The sequence below is a fragment of the Trichomycterus rosablanca genome, chromosome 10, assembly GCF_030014385.1.
Source record: "Trichomycterus rosablanca isolate fTriRos1 chromosome 10, fTriRos1.hap1, whole genome shotgun sequence".
Classification (NCBI taxonomy): domain Eukaryota; kingdom Metazoa; phylum Chordata; class Actinopteri; order Siluriformes; family Trichomycteridae; genus Trichomycterus; species Trichomycterus rosablanca.
The window spans coordinates 2,902,497-2,925,503 of record NC_085997.1 but is presented as its reverse complement, the minus strand read 5'-3'; the positions used below and the strand labels follow the sequence as shown (position 1 = coordinate 2,925,503).

Below are 23,007 nucleotides of genomic sequence, written 5' to 3'. Positions count from 1 at the left end.
GGATAAAGCTATAGGGTTGTTCTTTAGGTCCATTGGAGTTCGAGTGAAGGGGAAATCTTAATGCTTCAGCATACCAAGACATTTTGGACAATTATATGCTTCCAATTTTGTGGGAACAGTTTGGGGAAGGCTCTTTTGCAAAAGCAAGATCCATAAGGCATGAATGGCCTGCCAACTAGAATGGAAATTGCAAGCCATGTCCTCACATCCAACGTCCATCATCAGTGTCTTCTGGATGGATGGGCGAAATTCCTACAGGTACATTCCAAAATCTTGAATATATATATGACAATACAGCAAGTACGTATATAGTGCTGCCATAGAAACAATATGCACCAAACCTTAGTGCTGTTAGTACAAGGTTTTAAAGGAGATTGCCCAATTTGTGAAGTCAACCATGACTGGTATTGATCTGATCTGGCTCGGGCTGCACTCGGTAACCGGGAGGTCTCGTGAGTACCGGATAAAAAGCCGCAGCACGCGAGGGGTATTAGGCTTGTATTAGGAGGAGAACAATTCATTCCATAACACATTATCTGAGTATTTTAGATATAAATACGAAATACGATGGAGGAAAGAGGGAAGTTTGGTACTGGAGGAGCCGAGCGGATCTGTTATATTAGCAGAGTTCAGAGTTTCAGCGCCTGTCATCGCCTACACAGGTAAATTATAAACAAATTTGTATTACTCACATAATAACAAAAGCTTTTATAGCTGTATGGTTTATTCATTTTATTCTTTTTAAATCTCTTATATAAATATCGTCGTGTTTTTTTGCATTACAGATGTACATCGTGTCGTTTTGCTTTAACTGATTCAATAAACGAAAGTGCGACATTCGTCAAACATTTTAAAATAAGAGCTACACGTTTATGATCATTTATTTTAAATATAAAAGCTGTATGAAGGTTTTAGTCTGTGTTTAAACAGCTCAGTTTGCTTACATCTACAAATTAAACACAGCTGTTGTCTCTGTCTCCGGCGGAAGATGAAACCTGTTGCTTTGTGATTCAGCAGTGCATCATGGGAATTGTAGTCCAGCAGGCTGAGGCGTTATATTATAGCAACAACATACAGTTATAATCATTCATTTATTTATTCATTTATTGTCTGTTTTACCACCGCCTTGCCACTCAGTTTTGTCAAATTAGTCAGGAATTAGTCACATTTTACACTTAGACTTTCAGTAAACCAGATCTATATCAATCAAACAGAAGCTAAATCCATAACACAAGCTAAACAATGTCTCCAACTTCAGCCTACAACCTAAATCTTTAAAATAAAGCCATCAGAAATAGATTTACCATTTGATTTGGTTCTTTCTCAGATTTTTTTATTGTAGTTTCAGCTCCATATCAATCAAAGAGAGGCTAAATCCATAACACAAGCTAAACAATGTCTCCAACTTCAGCCTACAACCTACATCTTTAAAATAAAACTATTAGAAATAGGTTTACCATTTGATTTGGTTCTTTCTCCGATTTTTTTTATTGTACTTTGAGCTCCATATCAATTAAAGAGAAGCTAAATCCATAACACAAGCTAAACAATGTCACCAACTTTAGCCTACAATCTAAATCTTTAAAATAAAGCTAGCAGAAATAGATTTACCATTTGATTTGGTTCTTTCTCAGATTTTTCATTGTACTTATTTCGATTTTTGTTTAGAATTATGAACATGCTTGTATTTTCAAGGCTAGCTGGTTTCTGTAACATTTTATTACAGTTTATATTATCCAAAAATAAGATAAGACTTTATTAATCCCCCTAGGAAAGTTAACTAATTAATTAACTAATAAACTAAACTTTAACATTAACAATGTTAAAAACATAGCAATGGTCATGACAGATGACCCAAACCTTCGATGTCCTGCACGTTGTGTAACTATAGTGTTGGTAGTTATAATAGTAGACATAATATTTTGTATTGAAGGATGTGGTTGGGGCAGTGCTAGCACAATGGTTAAGGTACTGGACTAATGGTCAGAACGTCACTGGGTCAAGCCCAACAACCTCTAAATTGCCACTGATGGCAACAATTCTAAGTCACTTTGGAGATAAATGTCTGCCAAGTGCCTTAAATGTAAATGGTTTGGGACCAAGTCTATCTCACTGTTGTTTGTTTAAACTTTGGTGTTATGGGTCAAAGAACCAAACTTCCTTAAGTATTTTGACTTAAAACCATAAGACTGTAGGAGTTCTGTTTATGAATAACATGCATTTATTTTTTGTGCATTCTTTTTGCATTTAGCAAATCCCTAAGTGATGAAGAGAATAGGAGAGTTTTTGGAAAATGCAACAATCCCAATGGTCATGGGCACAACTACAAAGGTTTAATATATAAGTCTTACTTATTTCATACCATCCCAAGGTATGCCACACAAAGTTTTAATTTTATTGCCACCATTTAAACTAAAATTGTGGATTTTGCTTGTGTTTTTTCAGTTGAAGTGACAGTAAGAGGAAAGGTAAGCAATATTCTACTCACATAACCATTCAGCAAAGCAGAATCAAAAACGAAATGATCAATAAAGTGTTTTTTTATATCCAGCTTTACAGCCTGAAAAGAAGAAGCACCCTAAGGTAGAATAAAATGCTTTAATTGGAAAGGGTATCATTGCAGCTCGGAGCTAAAGTCCACCAATCACAGAGGTTTATTTATACATGGTTTGACAAAATTTGGTGTGAATTAACTCTAGTGGCCTTCTCATGTCCACATACATTTGGTCATATGGGGTAATTCTCTTTTTTTTACAGATAGACCCAACCACAGGAATGGTGATGAATCTTACAGATCTTAAACAGTGCATAGAGGTAAGTACACACTTGGTTCCTCTCCGGGACCTTTTTCTTATGAGGCGACAGTAGTGCTAACCACCGTGCCACTCAAAATACACGATTTAATCATGTTTAAAGCACTTAAAGCATAAAGAGGACATTTACAAATTAACCATGTTGTTTTCAGGAAGGCATCATGAAACCACTAGACCACAAGAACCTTGACCTGGATGTGCCATACTTTGCTAATACTGTCAGGTAGGTAAACCGTTACGTCTGCTCTGCTGTATATAGACATGCAGCTTTCCTAACAGCCCACGTGTCTCTTGTCTCTTGTTGTGCAGCACCACCGAGAACCTGGCCGTGTACATCTGGGATAACATGAACAAGCTTCTCCCACCCAACACGCTCTACGAGATCAAGGTGCACGAGACGGACAAGAACGTGGTCGTGTATCGAGGGGAGTAGACTGTTGTATGGAGTGTTTACTGTTGCTGGCTGTAGGGTACAGATTAATCTGCACACTTTAGGATTAGAGGACCACATAGTATTACTGTCTGCTTTAGGATTAGAGTGAGTCACGGAATGATTGGCTCAGCTGTTAACCATGTGAGGCTGATCCTATTACAGTTTTTCTCAGTCGATTTGGTTCATTTCTCAGATCAGAATTGAAATTCTCAAAACTGTTCATTCAATCTCCACATCTCCTTGTCACTTGTGCAGATCATAATAGCATTTCTTATTGTGTTTCACATTTTGCGAATGCTTTTGTACATTCATGCAAATGGTCATGTACAATTGTCTGCTGTTTTTTGCATTATCAATTGCTTATGTGATGTTTATCAAAATGTGTTCTACTGATTGTCTGTTGAATTGTCTTACCCTCCAAAACATTTAGGCTTTGGGTCATTGCCTAGGTCATTACATGCAAAAGTGCTGAACATGTTGTCATAATCTCTCAGGCATAATTTGTACATTTCTATGAAACTTTTTTGGTAAATTTTGGTAATTTATTTGGCTTTCGTTAAGAAGGGGAATTTGTGAAGGTTTAGATCAACCAATGGTCAAACAGCTCTCAACCATAGGTCAGAGGTACATCTCATGAACCTTCAATTGACAAACATATAGACACAAAACATTGCAATGTCACAAAGTCTCACAATGAAAAGACAAGGCTGTGTACAGGGTGAACAGCCAAGAAGAGGGGTAAGGCTGCGTGGTGGAAGGCTGAGGGGACAAAACAGAGGCAGAGCTAGGAGAGTCCATGCCACTCTAACACCATCAGGCAATGGTTTGCCATTCATTATAGAATGCTGATGGAATTCCTCCCACCCTACTCCCCCCCACCCTACTCCCCATTCCTGAACCCAATTGAGGAGTTCTTCTCAGCCTGGAGATGGAAGGTGTACGATCACCAGCCGCACACCCAGATGAACCTGCTGACTGCCATGGATGCAGCTTGTGAGGATATCACAGCAGATGCCTGCAGAGGCTGGATTAGGCACTCCAGGAGATTCTTTCCACGCTGCATTGCAAGGGAAGATATCCAGTGTGACGTGGATGAAAACATGTGGCCCAACAGAGAGGAGCGTCAGGATGTATAGAAAAGAAAGCACTATAATTCCTTAAGTTGTTGTCTCAGGTTGTTTTGAATGTTTAGAGTAAGTTTCTAATTTTGTAGTTTTTCCTCTGTGTTATAGAGTGCTGCCAAACAGTTGTCCGTCTTTCCTGAATTTCTATCTGATTTTTTTGTCAACAAATTGCAGTGCGAACAATACAGTAAAAGAATATTACTGTATAAATTTGATTCCAGTCCAATTTCTTGCTGTCAGTCTCCCACATACAGTCATGTGTAACTTTGTGTTCTGTGTAAGTTTGTTTTTTGTGTGTAACACGTACCATTTCAATTGATATGCCACAGAATGTGCAGCGTTCTTGTAATCAAAAACTAGCTAGTTTCCATCAAAATATACTTAGTGTACACTGTTGCACTGACAACATGACTAAGTATTTTTACTGCCTTGTTCATAGGCAATGACACACAGACTAGACATTCTGATGGCACTGACAAGTTGATTGACATAAATATTTGCTTTTGAGGCACAAACAAAGAATTGTGAGCGAGGTACGTGCTTTTGCAGGTATTTCATTGAGTTTACCTTTAAAAGTCTAATTTTTTCAGGTAGCTATGTACAGCTTGTGAAACTACAGAACGAGATCCGTAGACTAACACTGACAGCATTTCACACGACTATTAAATAAATAAATAAATATGCAATTATTAAATTGTTTGTTGTTTTTTTTATTCCTGAGAGATTTGCTGGTGAATGCTGGCTATTTGAGTAAATGGTGTTGAAGTGCAGCTAACTCACCACAGTCTGAGCACTTGAGTACAAATTTCAACAGTGCTACCACCCTGTGCCTGAGGGAGGGAGGTAAATAGGGTTTATTTAATTATTTTATTAGGATTTGAACGTCATATTTTATACACTTTGATTACATTCATGACAGGACCGGTGGTGACTGGTTACACGAGGTTCATGAGTTTAAGTTTTAAATGTCAAACGCAAGACAGTTGTGGACAATTTTGTATCTCATCTTTGTACTGTGGGAGGAAACCGGAGCTCCCGGAGGAAACCCACACAGACACGGGGAGAACAGGACCCAGGACCTTCTTCCTGTGAGGCGGCAGTGCCACCCACCAAGCCTCATTGTGGCTGCAACATGCCAAACTTTGCTGCAATTTGAACCAAATGGCCAAACTCTATATAAAGAACACTGGTAGAAGCAAAGAAAGAGACACAACAATTAGTCAGATATCTCACACTTTTACTGGAAGACCAGACGAGCAGTAACGCATCGCTGACGACTTACAGATGAGGTAAAACTGTATTGCTTAGTAGGCACTGAAACATCCACGGTTAATTTTTGGCCAAGGCACTGTCAATACAGGCAATACAGTCAATACAGAAACAAACTGAAATGATAAAACCCACCTGTAGCACTAATACACTATACGGTCAAAAGTATTTGGACACCTGACCGTGAGCTTGCTGGACGTCCCATTTCAAAAATAAATGCATGACTGCTTTGTTCCGTTTTGAGAAGTATGTCTGTGGCAATTTGTGCCCGTTCAGGTAAAATAGTGTTTGTATGGCTGCGCACTGATGTTCCAGTTCATTCCAAAGCTGTTGAGTGGAGCTTTTCTTTATGTCCTTATAGACCTTGATTTGTGCACTTGGGCACAGTCATGCTGGAACAGAAGAGGGCTGCAAATTTGGAACCATATCATTTACTTAATATAATTGATTTATTACACCTGAATTGAATTCAATAATTAGAAGGGGTGTCCCAATACTTTTGTCCATATAGTGTACTTGTTTAAGGCTTTGTATTTATTTTATTAGTAAAAACATCATATGGTAAAACAGTTCACACCTTATTTCTTCTGCTTATATAATTAGTGTCGTTTATCTTAAGAGGTTTGATTAAAACATATTTTCAAATCTAGCAGCATCAGTACATTTTGTTTAGAAGCTGAATCTAAAATATTCAGCTTAAATCCACAGTATTTAAAGAACCTGACACTCAAACTGTCATTGATGATAAACAATGATAAAAGTTCTGCCCGGGCACTGGTGTAAACAAGTGGACAGTTGAGTATAAACCAAGAGTCCAAACCACAGAAACAGGAAGCCTTTGGTCAGCAATCCTGTCTGTAAAGGCTCAGAGCAGCTTATGGTCGGTTGTGTTGTCCAGAAGAGCTTCAGTAATTCAGTCAGTATCGTAGGCCAGGTTGGGTGCCAGCCATTTCTCGGCCTCGCTGACGGGAATCTCCTTTCTCCTGGCGTAATCTTCAACCTGATCATAACAAAGCACTCGGGTCAGATTGCAAATTCTCATACTCACAATTAAAAGTTGGCATAAAAATGTGAATAGGAGGGAAATCTGTTTAAATCCACCACAATGGGTCTAGGATCGCTGCCTATTGCCTACCTGTAGAGAGTAGAGAGGATTTAATAAGACATCAAACTCAAGGCAGATTATTTAAACGAACTAAGCTAACACAGTTAGCCTCAGACCATTCAAACCAATGGGCTGAGACGGCAGAACCCGATAGCACGCCAGCTAACGTCTCCCTCCATGTACCGAAAATGGTTAAATTGTCACTGACGAGCCAGAATTTACAAATAAATTACACTCGTACACACAGAAAGTACCTGTTCTTTGGTGATCTTGCCCACGGCAAAGTAGCTGGATTTGGGGTTGGAGAAGTAGAGACCCGATACAGCTGCCGCTGGGGTCATGGCCAACGATTCGGTCAGACTAATACCTTAAAAACAAAGAGCAAAAGAACAGAGTTGATATATATATATATAAATCCTTTGACATATCCTACACAACTGACCTTTTTATCTGCTGAACTTAACTTATCTGTATCTATGCACAATGATAAAAAAAAATGCATATTTACCCCATCAGTCAAAGGCAAAGAATCCCTATTAGACCACAGTAAAGACTAGTAATCAAAAGGTTGCCGATTCAAGCCCCACCATTGCCAGGTCGCTATTGTTGGGCCCTTGAGCACGACCCTTAACCCTTAGTTGAATAGATTGTATACTGTCACAACTGTATGTAAAGAAGCACTGTTTTAGGGCAGTTGTAGCCTAGTGGTTAAGGCACTGGACTAGTAATCGAAAGGTCACTGGTTCAAGCCCCACCACTGCCAGGTTGCCACTGCTTAACCCTCAATTGCCTAGACAATATACTGTCACAGTAATGTAACTCGATTTGGATAAAAAGCATCTGCTAAATAGCGACCAAACAGTGCATTCATTGTGTGGGCAGCCTGACATGCTCCAAATCTGACTCTTTTTAAATGACCCATGAAAATTGACAGAAAGGGTCAACTGGAGCACCCCAAAATAAATGTGGACAGGCTTGGGAGTTCTGGGACGATCTGATATGGATCTGAAAGGCAAGTTTTGCCTACCAGTTTTCTCCTGAATGTGGCCGATTCTCCACATGGTGCGTTTCTCAGTGTGGTCTGGTTGGCTGGGGTAACCTGCGGCGGGTCGAATCCCAGAGTAACGCAGCCTGTGCAGGTCGCTTGCTGGCAGGTCTCCCTCCTCACTGTAACCCCAAAGCTCCCTTCTTACCCGGGCATGCAGCTCCTCTGCAAAGGCCTGTCAACAAGCAGGGCAGGTGAGGGTTACTGTCATCTCAAGAACACACAAAGCTAATACATGTCCACACGTACACTTCAAAAGTATGTGGACAGCGGAAGAAAATGCCAGCTAAAGGATCAGTACCATTTCTAGGTTCATGCTTATTTCTAACCCTTAACAATGAAATGTGTTACCTCAACGAGTCGGTCAGCCAGAGCCTTCACCATGATGCTGCTGTAATCGTCACCCTGGCGCTCGAACTCTTTGCTGAGCTCTTCGGCCCCGAACACGGCAACCGCAAACATCCCCATATAGTCCGGCACGCCGGTGCTCAGCGGAGCCACGAAATCCGACAAACACAAGTACGGTTCTGAACTCGCCGAATCCTTCTCTGCCTGTAGAGGAACAGAACGTTCAGACGACGAGCTTTATATCAGCCTGACAGGTGAGAGACAATTACAATTCATGCTTTAAGGCGGTTGCAGCCTAGTGGTTAAGGTACTGGACTAGTAATCGAAAGGTCGCTGGTTCAAGCCCCACCACTGCCAAGCTGCCACTGTAGGGCCCTTGAGCAAGGTCCTTAACCCTTGTTTGCTTAGACAACATACTGTCACAGAACCCTTGACCCCCTGTAAACACCTTTCCATGTACTCCAACACCCTGCACATGATCTTACCTGCTGTCTCAGCCCATAAAAGGTCGCGATGTGATTGGATGAGGTTGGGATGACATCAGAATCGTAAATGAGAATGTCATCGCCCTGGCTCTTTGCACGCCAGAAGCCCACGATGCCCCTCGCCTGCAGTCCCTTACTGTCAATGAGCCTGTTCAGCATGCTTATAGCATCATCATATACACGCCTGGCCTCCTCTCCTACACACACACAGAAGATCGCAATCCTATAGCCAACAAATGTATACCGTATATAACAAGACATGCCCCTGTTGTACGGCTGAATCAATGCAAATACCACATTGGTATGAGTGGCAAAGCTGAACTTTGGCAAATTCCAGTTTCTCTTACCCACAGTTTTATCTTTGAAGATTTTGGGGTATCCTCTGTTGGGATATTTCCCCCTGAGCTGCCACACGTCGAAGAAAGGCTTCCAGTCGATAAAGTCCACCAGTTTTCTCAGGTCGTACGATTCAAACACGCGCGTTCCCAGGAACTGCGGCTGAACTGTAGAGAGCCAGAATGGACAATCAGTCTGTCTAGTCTTTATATCAGACTCCAAACATGCCCTGACACTAAAACAGATCTTGAGCTTATGAACTGCAACTGAGAGAACATAAAACCTCTTGATTATTACCTGGTTCTGGCAGAGAGCGCCAGTCGACGTGAAGGCCTTTTTCCTGCGCCTGCGCAAGAGACAAGTAGCGCCTTTCCTAAGACAAAAAGAGGCAAAAGATTCCACTTGCATAACTGCAACAATCAGTATCACCAGTTCCCAAACCAAAAAACACAGTGCTAAAACTTGAACTTCATTGAATTTGTAAATATAAACACATTTAGAATTTAATGCCTGCAACACACACAAAATTGGGACAGGGGTGTGTTTAAGTTTATTTGTCATTTGTACAAATGTTTGCAGCAACCGTACACTGAAATGTGTGTTAGGAGGCTTGGGAACTCTATAAATGTGCAAACATAAAGAGAAAAATAGAGAAAATAGAGGATAAAATGGGAATATGGTTTTATTTTAAAGACTACCAACACTCACACAACATACACACACACACACAACCACTTACTGGCCATCAAAACTCCTGCAACTTTTTGTGTGTGTTGCAGGCATTCAATTCTAAATGTGTTCATATTTACAAAATTCAATGAAGTTTATCAGTGAGGCCGTCTGGAGGCACACTCGAACCCCTTACTGGCCATCAAACCTCAAGGGATAGTACAGAGTGAAAGTTCTTATCACCACAGTCTTTCTATTTTAATGGCCAGAGGAACATTCAGCTTTTCCTCTAAACAGATGTGTGTGCGCCTGTTAAACAGAGCCGAGCAGACCTTGAGCGTGTCGTAGTGGTCCTGCCTGATATCCTCGTACTCCTCTGTTACCTCCTCAAAGAAATCTTGACGCACGGCTTTATCCAACAGCTGAGAGCACTGCACACACAGAGATCGAGTTATTTCCAATTCCCTATTACAATTCCTTGGCTGTTTGCACCACCCTCACACTGGCTGCGGAGAGCTGAGTACTAGGACCTGCCCCCTTTATCATGGTCAGGGTCGTGACAGGCCCAGTTCTGCCAAGAAACACAGTGTGCTCTTGTCTTAGTTCAGGTCTTAATAGTTCAACAACAGGATTGTAAATAAACTATGTCATTAACTCATTTATTTGTTTAACAAGGAGTTAAAAGAAGAAAGGCTTACCACGACCACACTGCGAGAAGCATCGAGAACATGAATAACTGGAGCTTTGTAGCGAGGGGCAATCTTTACCGCTGTGTGAGTCCTGTACAGAGATACACACACACACACACATAAACAATGCCCGGGTGTGTTATTGTATGATAAAGCAATAGTAAAAGATGAAAATAATATAAAATAAATACTGACTTTGAGGTCGTGGCTCCTCCGATCAGAAGAGGGGTCTTCATGCCCAGTCGTTCCATCTCCTTCGCTACATGAATCATCTCATCAAGAGATGGAGTGATAAGACCAGACAGGCCAATGACATCTACACACACACACACACACACACACACTTTTTGTAACAGAGGAAAATTTGGTCTGGATGTTAAAATATGAGATTTGTGGACAAGTCTACCTGCTTTCTTGTCAATGGCCTCCTTCAGGATGCGGTCACATGGTATCATCACGCCCAGATCAATCACTCTATGAGAAGAGAAAGGACCCTGACAGTCATTCATTAACAGTGAGCGCTACGTTTACTGCCGTATTACAGTGACGGATGATGTTTATCCAGCCATCACAATAACAGTTTTACATACAAATTTTACATACCGAAAGTTGTTGCATCCCAGTACAACCCCCACAATGTTTTTGCCAATGTCATGGACGTCTCCCTTCACTGTGGCCAGAACGATGGTTCCCTGGTAGGGATCCTGCACAGAGACAAACGAGCACAGTTCAGCTTCAGCACCATTTTTTTTTACAAAGTAAAGACTCAATTCTGAATTAATAATCCATCCAACCCTCCATTTATCCATTTATCCATCCATCCATCCACCTCACTCACAGTGTCTTCTGTAGCTCCGGTCACCGCCATCATCTCCTCTCTCTCTTTCTCCATGAAGGGAATCAGATGAGCCACTGCCTTCTTCATCACCCGAGCTGATTTGATTACCTGATAACACACACACACACACACACACACACTATTTAGTTAATTTGAATACTGACCGCTGAGTCCTGGGTTCTCCTGGGGTCAGTGTATCAAGGTGAAGTGTGCTGGGGTGCAGTGTGTTGGAATAGTTGGGATACAGCGTGTTGGGGTTGTCAGATTGCAGTGTGTTAGGGTGCAGTGTGTTGGAGTTGTTGGGGTGTAGTGTGTTGATTGCAGTTCGTCTGGATGCAGTGTGTTGGGTGTGGTGTGTTGGAGTTTTTGGGGTGTAGTGTGTTGGGTGCAGTGTGTTGGGTGCAGTGTGTCAGATTACACTGTGTTGGAGCGCAGTGTGTTGGGGTTTTTGGAGTGCAATGTGTTGGGGTGCAGTGTATTCGAGTGAATTATGTCAGGGTTGTTGGGGTGCAGTGTGTCGGGGTGCAGTGTATTTGGGTGCAGTGTTTTTATCTACCTGAGGCAGAAACATCTTGCCAGCTCCAAATAAATCCCCCACAGTCTTCATGCCGTTCATGAGCGGCCCCTCAATGATGTGCAGCGGCCGGGTGTACCGATCCATCTGAGATCGAGCCTCTTCAGTATCTTCTACTACAAACTTCTCTATTCCCTGCAGAAAAACACACGTACACACACACCATTAACAGTGGAGAGGGTGCATTATTTTAACCTATATGTACAACACACACAAACACACACACTTACCTTAATAAGTGCATACTCCAACCTCTCTTCCACGCTTCCCTTTCTCCACTCATCAGTCTGAATAATCTTCTTTCCTCCTTTAGCATGGTTCTAAACCAGTTTTAAAAGGATATTCATTAAAATACTAACATTAATACAGAGGAACCTCAATTTAACAGACTTGTATATTATTGCAATAATATACAAAGATACAGAACTAAGTTCTTACTTTTCAGCAATATCTAGATGCCTCTTTTACTTACCACATAACGTTTTTCGAAGACATAACTAAGCACTAGAACTTGCCAAAATTAAGCATAAAACACAGAGAGAAGGCGAGAACAAAGCGAGCCTCCCGACAAAACAAAGCCTATCGCTCATGTAAACAGAGAGACGAGCGCCGGCTAGTGGACAATCGGACCGGACATTCGTTTTTTCCAGATTTTGTCTGTTTAATCCGAAATCTGTTAAATGAAGGTCCAATAAATCGAGGTTCCTTTGTAATAATAATAATAAAATATAAAAAAAAACATGCTTGATTGATCACATTGCAATCAAATGCAGCATAAAGGTACAAATGCTTTAGAACTGATGCATACAAGCCTATGATTGCTTAAAATAACTGAAAGAATTACTGAAATGATCCTGAAGCTATTTAATCATGATTTAATACATAAATCAGTCCAGTGTGCTGTGTGAATACGTATCAGCTCATATCAGTAATGACTGATAATGAAGACTTTATCCCAGCACATCATACCGAGGTGAAACTAAACGTATTCATGCCCACGTCTCAATTCTCTTCTCAGACGTCCTCATCAAAAGAAAACGGACTCGTACCTGAGCGTACAGCAGAAGTTTCTCTGTGGCCTCCGGCTCTCGGTTCCAGATGAGGTTCTCACACAGCACCAGAAGTTCTTTATCGACGTCGTCGTACACGGGAAGACTACCTGCGTTCACGATGCCCATGTCCATACCATCCTGCGGGTGGTGCAACACAGTCAGTAGTGCATAGAGATTATAAGTCCGCATTCATGACAGGACAGGTACTTACTGGTTACACAGGATTTATCAGTTCAAGTTTAATGTCAAACACAGTCAGGGACAATTTAGTGTCTCCAATTCACCTCAATTGCACGTCTTTGGACTGTAGAAGGAAACCGGAGCTCCTGGAGGAAACCCAGGCAGACACGGGGAGAACATGCAAACTCCACACAGAAAGGATCCAGACCGGCCGCTCAGGTGGCGCAGCGGTAAAAACACATGCTAGCGCACCAGAGCTGGGATTTCAAATACATCGTATCGAATCTCAGATCTGCCATTCGGCCGGGCTAAGCGACCAAATGAACAACGATTGGCCTGTTGTTCATATAGGGGTGGGACATTAAGCCGGATAGGGACTCCTCGTAACTGATTGTTTGATTGATGGCGGGAAAAGAGTGCGGATCAGGGCGTGTCTCTCCGTACACAGTGCTGATTCGCATATATATATATATGCACTCGCCTAGTGTGAGTGACAAAATGCATACGGGCGTGGGTTAGCTTCGTTCTTCCCAAATCAGAGCAGGGGTCGGCATTGGTGGAGAGGAAACGTGACGCAATCGGGCAATTGGACGCGCAAAAAAAAGTCGGGAGAAAAAAGGGGAGAAAATGCATAAACATAGCTCCACCTGAGATGCTGCATGTTACTAAAAAAGAGTGAACCCAACCCCACCCTAAAAACATCAACAAATGTAAATGTAGCACCTTTATGGCGTGGTAAAGAAACGTTCCATGCATAGCCTCCCTGATGGCGTCCATGCCCCGGAAAGAGAAGGACAGGTTGGACAGACCACCGCTGACCCGTGCTCCAGGTAGGGTTTCCTAAAAATATAAAGACAAACATAAATGTCGTATTCACACACCTACATGATGTGTCCGCACAGTCCTCACAGCACGACCGTAATGGTTTGCGTGCCGTACCTTTATGATCCGAGTGGCTCTGATGAAGTTGATGGCGTACACGTTATGCTCGTCCATCCCAGTGCCAATAGTCAGGACGTTGGGGTCGAAGATGATGTCATTGGGGTTGAAGCCAACCTTATCCAGCAGGAGGTGATACGCTCTGGTGCAGATCTGGACCTTCTGATCGATTTCGGTTGCCTAGCAAGGTCACGGTAAATGGGAAAACGTTAGCTGGGTACAGAATGAGGCAGGATCGGCAGTTCTCATGAGACTGTGCCCTCACCCGCCAGGGCCAAAGTAAAGAAGCAAACGTTAAACGAAGTGTGTAAGCCTATAATGCTAAACTTGAGAGCGCGTACTGACCTGTCCTTCTTCGTCGAAGGCCATGACGACGACGGCTGCCCCGTAGCGGCGCACTTGTTTGGCGCGTTTGATGAACTCGTCCTCTCCCTCCTTCAGGCTGATGCTGTTGACGATGCACTTACCCTGGCAGCACTTCAGACCCGCCTCGATAACCGCGAAGTTAGACGAGTCGATACACAGCGGTACCTGCGCACAAACCAAAAATGGAGCGGGGTTAGAGCTGGCGTTAACTTCTGAACCTATACTCTGAGTTCAGCAGCTTTTAAGTACATAGACAGCTTTTAAGTGCAGACACGAGGAGAACAGCTGGGAATCAAACCCAGGACCTCCTTGTTGTGGGTCCTGTATCACGGGACATCAGTCATCCTCCCCTACATCCTGAGATATAGCCTAAGCACCGCTGTGGATACAAACTCTGGATTCCAGTGGTAGTCGGCTAGCATCATGATGTGTGTGTGTGTGTGTGCACGCTTTTTTCATATTTACTAAAAATAAAAAATCACATTAAAAAGACGCCCTTACTTTAGCGATGTCCGGTTCAGAGGCTACGAGGTTGCAGAAGCGCGTCATGGCAACGGGTCCGTCCAGCATCCCCTCATCCATGTTGATATCCAGCACCTGAGCACCCATCTCCACCTGGGCTTTAGCGATACTTAACGCCTCCTACAGAACACACACACACACATTAATGTAGCTCCCTTTCCACACCATCCATCCTCTGTTTTACATGCAATACAGACAGATTCTCATTATTCATTTCACTTTCATCAACCACTGTGCCCTGGTCAGGGTCTCAGCAGGTCCGGTTCCACCAGGAAACACTGAGTGCAAGGCTTCATCCACCCCACCCTCCGCTCCTCGCCTCAGACGATCATTCGTGTGTAGATGCCAGATGACCGATAGCACAAATTTGAACCTGGATCTCAGCAGTGGTGGGCTAGAATAACAGGCTGCTATGCTACCCTAGCACTATTATAAACAAATAATAGTGTGCCTGGGTAGCGCAGAACTAAATTACGCCAACCCACTCCTACAACGATCCAAGGCTGGAATCCCCAGCAATATTATCAGCCGGTTGGGTGTCTACATACAGACATGATTTGTTATGTTTGGGGAAGAAGGGAGAGTGTTTGAGGGGTGTGTTACTGCATTGCACCCAGTGATTATGGACCCACCATGGACCCACCATGACCCTGATTAGGATAAGCAGTGGTAAAACATACTAAAACTGAAATATAATATAAATATAATCAGACTAGCATGTTTGCCTGCAGTACCTCATAATTCCCGGCCATAATGAGTTTGGCAAACTTGCGTGATCCGGCAACGTTGCAGCGCTCACCAATGTTTACAAAGTTAGTGAAGGGCCCTATCCGAAACGGCTCCAGTCCTAAAAACACAACACACCCAACACATCAGAGGTGCAACAACATTGTTAAACACAATACTGCATAACATCATGCTGTAAGGCACTTAAACTTAAATACAAAATAAAATAAGTCAAATAATTAGGGATCAGATTCATCTGACTCTACAAAATGTGTTCCTACATTTTTTTTTTTTTACCATGGAGGCCTTTAAATACCCTACAAAACTGGTAGGTACAGAACCTGAACCCTGATCTAGCAGGATTAGTATGTAACTAATGTCTGGAACCACAATTAGCAATTATTCAGTAAATAAAAACACTCTAATGGTCTCACCAAGAAAATAATGTTTAAAAAATGATTTCTTTGCATTTCTTAGTTTCTTGGAACTATACCAACAACAAACAATTTATATTATTTACTAGTGTTCGTGTTAATAGTGTATTTTTTTAAATTAGCCTCTATTAAACATTTGAGATGATCACAAAAACAAATGGGTTAGAAAGGCTGTTTTCCTAAAATCACAGTGTCATCTAGCAATATTCTTTAGGTTAATACATGTCAACCAAGGAGTAGATACGGCCCAAACAGGATTATTTAAATACAGATTTTCGTTACCCAAGTAATTCGACTCAAAGTAAGCTCAAACAGTGGGTTGAGGAGATGATTAAAAGGTTAATCAACCTTTCATAAGCTCCGACTTCTCTCAAAATTGGCGGGGGCGTGAATATGAAAAGCTGTGAATAATCTAAGCCCCTCTAACACCTTTATTAATTACACTTCCAATCACATGGATGGGCAGTTTTAGCTTTTAAGCCACTATCATCATGCGAATAAGACTTAAAACCACAAAACAGACGGTTTACCAGACAGCAGCATGTAGTCACTGAACACATCTTTGTGAGGAACTCTGGGCTGGCACTGTTTCACGCTTTCTGAGATCGCCCTGCGTCAGAAACAAAACACAGCCACCCAAACAGGTCAGGTAGAGTCAAGTCTGAGCAGGAACGAACGCTCGGCTGCTTCTTTTCATCATTATATAATAATGTTATGACGGTGTTACAGAGTAAACAAGATCAGTATTTAGTGTTACTCAACAGCAATGGAAATTCATTTCCACAGGTTATTTTTTTATGGCACGAGCACCAATATAGACAAACGTAAAATTATTCCCTGTAATATGTATTAATTGGGTTTGTTTGTTTATTAGGATTTTAACCTCATGTTTTACACTTTGGTTACATTCATGACAGGAACGGTAGTTACTCATTACACAAGATTTATCAGGTCACAAGGTTATATCGAACACAGTCATAGACAATTTAGTATCTCCAACTCACCTCAGTTACACGTCTTTGGACTGTGGGGGGAAACCGGAGCACCCGGAGTAAACCCACGCAGACACGGGAGAACATGCAAACTCCACACAGAAATGACCCGGATCGCCCCACCTGGGGATCAAACCCAGGACCTTCTTGGGTTGGAATCCCAAGCAATGCAACGACTGGTTATGTTTGACGAAGGACGCAGGGTGTCTGAAGCCCTGTGAAGAATTGTCGTCCTGTCCGGGGTGTGTTACTGCATTGCCCTCAATGATTCTGTGTAAACTGGACCCACCACGACTCTGACCAGGATAAATGGTGGTAAAATTGGTGGGGGTTGATATTTTTATGGCATTTATACATAGGCATCAGCGTTTGCCGAGGCCCCGCAATGGATTGGCATCCTGCCTGGGGTGTGCCACTTTACTGCATCATGTGATTCCAGGAAAACCAGACCCACCACAGCCCTGACCAGAATAAAGCAGGCTGTTCCTGTTTACGTAGTTCCAGACGGTGCTATCAACCTAGCTGGGCGCTCTAAAAAGGAACCAGAGGGGTTATCGCAGATTTACAGCATGGCTCTGTGCGTGGTTCGGCTCTCTGCGATAACCCTGGTATTGAACTCGTTCTTTCAGTATGTTATTGAATGACTGAAATATGTAACATACCCTAGAAAAACACATCTTATACTATGTATTTTAGTTTTAGACTCCTAACACAGGCTTGAAAGATTTATTATTACCGTATGTGGTCTGGAGTCGTCCCGCAGCATCCGCCAACAACATTCACCAAACCATCCGAGGCAAACTCCTGAAATATGGTAAGGTAAAACACACAGTCTTAAATAAACATGACATTTTAATCATTAATTTCACTGAATATTTGAACTGTATATTGTTTTTATATTCATCAACTTGTCATTCTGTGCAAGCGTACATACTACAACCTACTTTCAGATGTGTAGCAGTGAGCTGAGGGGTTTCATCATACCCTCCAAAAGTATTGGGGAGCCCTGCGGAACAATAAACACCAGTAAATCAAGCTTTTAAGGGCTCTCACGTAAGCGTACACAGTGGGCGTGTATTACCTGCGTTGGGGTAACAGATGACGAAGGCACCGGTGCTCTTTCCGATCGCTTCGATAAACGGCCTCATTTCACTGGCTCCCAGAGCACAGTTCAGACCAATACTGAGGAAATGAACAGGCTGGTAGTGTTAGCACTTGGACAAAAACATTACATACAATGAGCAGAACTGGGCTGAACCAGTTTGGTCTTTTACTCTTTTATACCTTTAGTTACTTTCACATGGCTGGTAATGAAATTACTAATAACTGGTATATTGACTTTTAAATTTACTCTGGATATTAGGTGGTGGTCATAATAATGTGACATGACAGTGTATATGTGTCTAAATATTAAGGTTTAACTATGATAGGTTTAAGAACATTGAAAAAATGAAATACACGTGCATTTATAGTTATTAACATGTATTAATATGAAGTAAATTATTACTATTATTCATTAAAAGAAAATTCTTACCACAGGGGCTTCATATGGGACACGCTGATGACAAAGGCCTCTCCAGTCTGACCTGAGAGAGTACGACCACTCTTGTCCACAATGGTCCCGGATATCTATTACACACACACACAAACATAAATACACTAATATGTATGATAAAATAAGAGTGTGTGTGTTTTATTCTACTATAATCTGATTTCTATTGTTTTAGCCGGTGTGTTAATTGTATATACACCATTCTTTTGAGAAATAAGGACTGCAAGATCTACTGGATGTCTAAAGCTTTAGAGGTTAAAGGGTTTTAGGCATAAGCAGCACATACATGTATTAATGGAAATACATACAGCCCGGGAATTAAGAGGTGCACTTAGCAGTACAGGCACCCGGTGTAAAAACTGAGCCCAATGTCCACACAAAAATAACAAATGTTAGCCAGTTAGCTACATTTGAACCCAAATGCTTGGTGGTTTAGCACAACATTACGTTTTACATTACAGCATTATTGATATTAAAATATTAAAAGTTAAATGTGGCCTTGTTACTTACAAATATGGGTCTGGGTTTGTACGACTCCTCAAACAGCACATCAATAGCAAACAAAGCAGCCTTTATAAAAGAAATAAAGACGAAAACAAGAAATGTAATGACCAGGGTTACATGAAGTAATTCAGGTGAATCTGCGTTAAAGATTAAAGGTGCTTATAACAGGAAAATAAAAAATAGGTTTCATTTTAATGTTCCAAAACAGAAGTGTGTGTCAGATTAGAAATATACATACATACAAATATTCATCCATGTGATGCTCAACAAACTTCAGTCAGGCTTAAAAGGTTTTGATTTTCATCTTTTCACTTTATAAAACCTTTATAACAAGCAAATAATAAACATCTCTCCACATCAGGATTAGAGTCGAAAACAAAAGCTCTACCTTCGCATTGGCTGTATCAAAGATGGTCTCCACCAGTAGGATGTCACAGCCTCCATCCAGCAGGCCTCGGACCTGTTCCGAGTACGCCTCGACCAGTTCATCAAATGCTGCGCAGAAGATGCACAGCAAAAGCGTCGCTCTAATCAGCTGATATACAAGCGTTCTATACTGAAGCTATTCTAATAACACAGAGCTGTGTAGTAGGATCAGTCTGTGGTATAGTCTATTCATGCTTTACAACCACTTATAAATATAAATAGGTGTAAGGCAGGAATACCCAAAGCAGGGCGCCAATCAATTACAGAACCCCCCCCAAACATGTCTGTGTAGACGCTGCTGCGCCACCCAAAGCATCTTTCACACAGTTTCAAGGTTGTTTACAACGTGACGGTGCAGCTGCAGCTGTGTTTCTCACTCACTGATGTTTCTGAAGTCCGGACGCTCCACCGATGGGGACACGGAGAGGGTTCTGTTGGTCGGACCTACAGCTCCAGCCACGTAGCGTTTAACACCTGGAAATAAAAGCTTGGTATTAAGTCACATCTGCATCTAACTGATGAAGGAAAGCATTGTCATTATTAGCGTCAGTCGTTTTATTTACGTTATACTGTACAATTAGTATTTAGCAAAAGTAACAGAAATAGGGATACATGGTCAGGGTCCAAATACTTTTCTACATCACGCTGTACTATTTGAATATAATACAGTAGAGCAGGGTTTTTCCAGCCAAAAAAATGGGTCGGTAATATTCAGACCTGTCTGTGTAGCAATGTCATCAGCAGCCTTCCTGGCTACTTCTGCAGAGGCCTTGTTCAGTCGGTACGCCTGCAACAATCAAACACATCAGAACGGAAGAAAATGACTGGATTAATCGATCACTAACTGGTGTTTATTGTGGTCTGGCTGAGCTTTCAGACAGTAATCTGTCTAAAATAAGCAATATAAGTGTGAAACCAAATAAACAAAGCAATAAAAAATTTATAAACATACTATAGTAAATGACTTATCAATGAAAGTGCAGATACACTGAATGCAACAGAAAAGCTGATAATGCCCGTCACACAAGTAAATAACAGTGTAATACATGTACAGTCGTCCCACAGACACCAAACCACAGATTCTCAAGGTTGTTACTACGGCTTATCAGTGTCACAGTTCTCTACAAATTTCTATTGACATGAGAAGCGGCAGCTTATCAGCGTCAAGGCTGTACACACACTGAGCTCAGTTCGAGTCTCACCAGCTCCTCGAGGCCGTAGTCCGCCTGAGCAACCCGAGTACTGCTGAACGTGTTCGTCTCGATGATATCAGCCCCGGCGAGTAAGTATTCCTACAGAGAGAAAGAGCGCACAGTGTAATCACACTCTCATCAGCCACTGCATCTGCCAGTCACACAAACAGCCCACGGCTTGTAGCAACAAGGTTACAAGCACTTAAATTAAATATAGAAATTAATCTTAAATAAAATTGCAGCCTATTACGTTTAAAATAAATTCACTTCATACCGTCTCACATTCGGACCAAGTGCTGACTGGGTAGACCAGTAAAACCACCACAAAATTAAGCACCTGGACTAATGCTTGTAGCCCACCACAGCTGAGCTCTCAAGTTCGAATCCCAGGCGATGCTATCGACTTGGCCGGACAACCAAACAGGCGCAACTGGGTGAGCATGAGGGAGGTATGGCAACTGAGCTTGATTGCTGCTGTACAATTGCGACTTCTTGTGTCTGGTCGTGGCGCCTGCACTAGTAAAGGAGTATTTGGGAAGTTTGTAGCATTTATGAGATATGGGGTGCATGATAGTCTCAGCTCTCCTTAGCCAGTGCAGGGGTGGTACGAGAAGCAACAGAATTGTAATAAGGGAACTGGCTATGATTAGGGAAAAACTGCTAAACACAAACAAAGGAAAACAGGCACTAAAACACAATTCAACACAAATCCAAGTACCTTGTGGATGGCCTCAATGACTTCAGGCATGGTGATGCTCAGCAGGTCGTTGTTGCCCTTCAGGCTCCGTGGGTGATCTTTAAACTCCGGACCTCTGAAGTCGTCTTCCTGCAAGTTCCTCTGCTGAATCATGGTGCCCATTCCACCATCCAGGACCATGATCCTTTTCTGCAGCATCTCCCTAAGCTCAGCCTCTAGGGAGTCCATACCAGCACCTACAACACATGAACACACGTAAGTCTCTCTGGTTCTAAGTAACCCTGCTCATAATATTTCATGTTGTTTACTGAGAGGGAGAGGGTTTGAATCCCTTCTTCCTCCAAACTATGTACAACTCCTGCATCGGATGCAGTCAAACTAGCCCTACTTATATGAGCAAAGATAAGTCACTAGTTCGAATAAATTAGAATAAATTATGAGAAATTATGGTACCAACCAACACAGTTTTATTAACATGATGAAACTTTACATCACCAAATTAGTACTCTAAGCTGTTGTATGTATACTTTTGACCCTGATGTATGTTGATTTTTAGAAAACCCACATTAAACTGCCACACTAACATTAACTGTACATACAGAATAACCTTAAATAAGTTTGTAAGCATTTTAAATGTAATTATTCCAAATAAATCTACATACTACACTTATCTTACTACACTTATACTCACTTTATTGATGTATGGCAATGCAACAACCAAACTAACGGTCTAAATCGCCAGTCACACCTGTCATGCCAGCAACTTAGTCCCTAATTTCTTCAGTAAGATTAAAAAAAATAATAATAATAAGTCAAAAATCTGTCAGTCGGTCTGTATGGAACACTGTTAAAGGTAACAGAAATCCATACAGCGACTTCTAATCTGTAAATTTCATACTTTTCCACCATAAAATGCCTCCCCTATTGCTGCTAGACCTGCATGAATGTTTCTTTTTAATAGATAATATTATATTTCTAGATAATATAAAACATTTATATAAAAAATATAAAAGCATATGGCCAGCTGTGCGGAATACCGTTACAGTACATGCCGGGTTTTGACAGCTCAACAGCTACCATACAAACTTCTACACACACTTACCAGTTTCTGTCGCGTAATGAACGGTCGGCGGCATTTCAAACACCTTATAAAGGTTTTAACCGTATATGAAAGTCAACGGTGCACTTTTAGCTCGGTTTTAAACTCTCCAGATATTAATAATAGACTTTAATTTTGTCCATAAATCTCGACTCTCGCCGTCGCTGCTACCAATGAAGCTACTGCGCATGCGTCAACACAGCAACGTGCACAGGAGGAATACTACGCGTGCGTGAAAGAGCCTGTTTGGCTGAAGTGTCTACTGCGCATGTGCAGCTAGGGATCGCAGTAACTCCTTTGTATTGCACCATTCATTCATTAATTTATTTATCTATTAATTTAATGATCTTCAGCTTGTTTAACATTTAATAAACTTATGTGCAAATAAAAGGGGTTTAGGACTGTAATACATTTAACCATCTACCAATTCTGCTGAGTAGCATAATCAAAGATCTGACCAAAAGTTGTACTTTAAACTTGTTAAACTAATCTAAGTTGCTCTATGTGAAATTTTAATCCAAGCAGTTTATTTACTTATTTATAATTTAGTTGTCCTTTAATTATTTAATCCCATAAAACAGCAGTTGCATAAATCAT

General features: G+C 41.6%; 2 protein-coding genes across 2 annotated transcripts; one reads left to right on the top strand and one right to left on the bottom strand.

The window, feature by feature from the left end:
- Positions 1 to 455: 455 nt before the first annotated feature.
- On the top strand, positions 456 to 5,064 carry pts (6-pyruvoyltetrahydropterin synthase). Its single transcript, XM_063003535.1, has 6 exons — positions 456 to 662; positions 2,252 to 2,331; positions 2,446 to 2,468; positions 2,758 to 2,814; positions 2,966 to 3,036; positions 3,123 to 5,064. The coding sequence occupies exons 1-6, from the start codon at positions 568 to 570 to the stop codon at positions 3,244 to 3,246; spliced, it is 450 nt and encodes a 149-aa protein (XP_062859605.1). The 5' UTR covers positions 456 to 567; the 3' UTR covers positions 3,247 to 5,064.
- A 526-nt stretch (positions 5,065 to 5,590) lies between these two features.
- Positions 5,591 to 22,569, bottom strand: mtr (5-methyltetrahydrofolate-homocysteine methyltransferase). Its single transcript, XM_063002752.1, has 33 exons — positions 22,414 to 22,569; positions 21,333 to 21,547; positions 20,624 to 20,713; positions 20,139 to 20,208; positions 19,803 to 19,895; positions 19,384 to 19,490; positions 19,002 to 19,061; positions 18,474 to 18,568; positions 18,021 to 18,121; positions 17,884 to 17,945; positions 17,676 to 17,743; positions 16,478 to 16,557; positions 15,522 to 15,634; positions 14,767 to 14,907; positions 14,245 to 14,430; positions 13,900 to 14,079; positions 13,684 to 13,800; positions 12,778 to 12,918; positions 11,959 to 12,048; positions 11,711 to 11,863; positions 11,155 to 11,262; positions 10,920 to 11,020; positions 10,723 to 10,790; positions 10,512 to 10,632; positions 10,326 to 10,407; positions 9,960 to 10,058; positions 9,256 to 9,331; positions 8,970 to 9,125; positions 8,623 to 8,819; positions 8,141 to 8,341; positions 7,772 to 7,964; positions 6,999 to 7,111; positions 5,591 to 6,639 (listed from the first exon to the last, which is right to left on the bottom strand). Exons 1-33 carry the CDS (start codon positions 22,445 to 22,447, stop codon positions 6,553 to 6,555), a joined length of 3,798 nt encoding a protein of 1,265 aa, XP_062858822.1. The 5' UTR covers positions 22,448 to 22,569; the 3' UTR covers positions 5,591 to 6,552.
- Between the last annotated feature and the right edge of the window lie 438 nt (positions 22,570 to 23,007).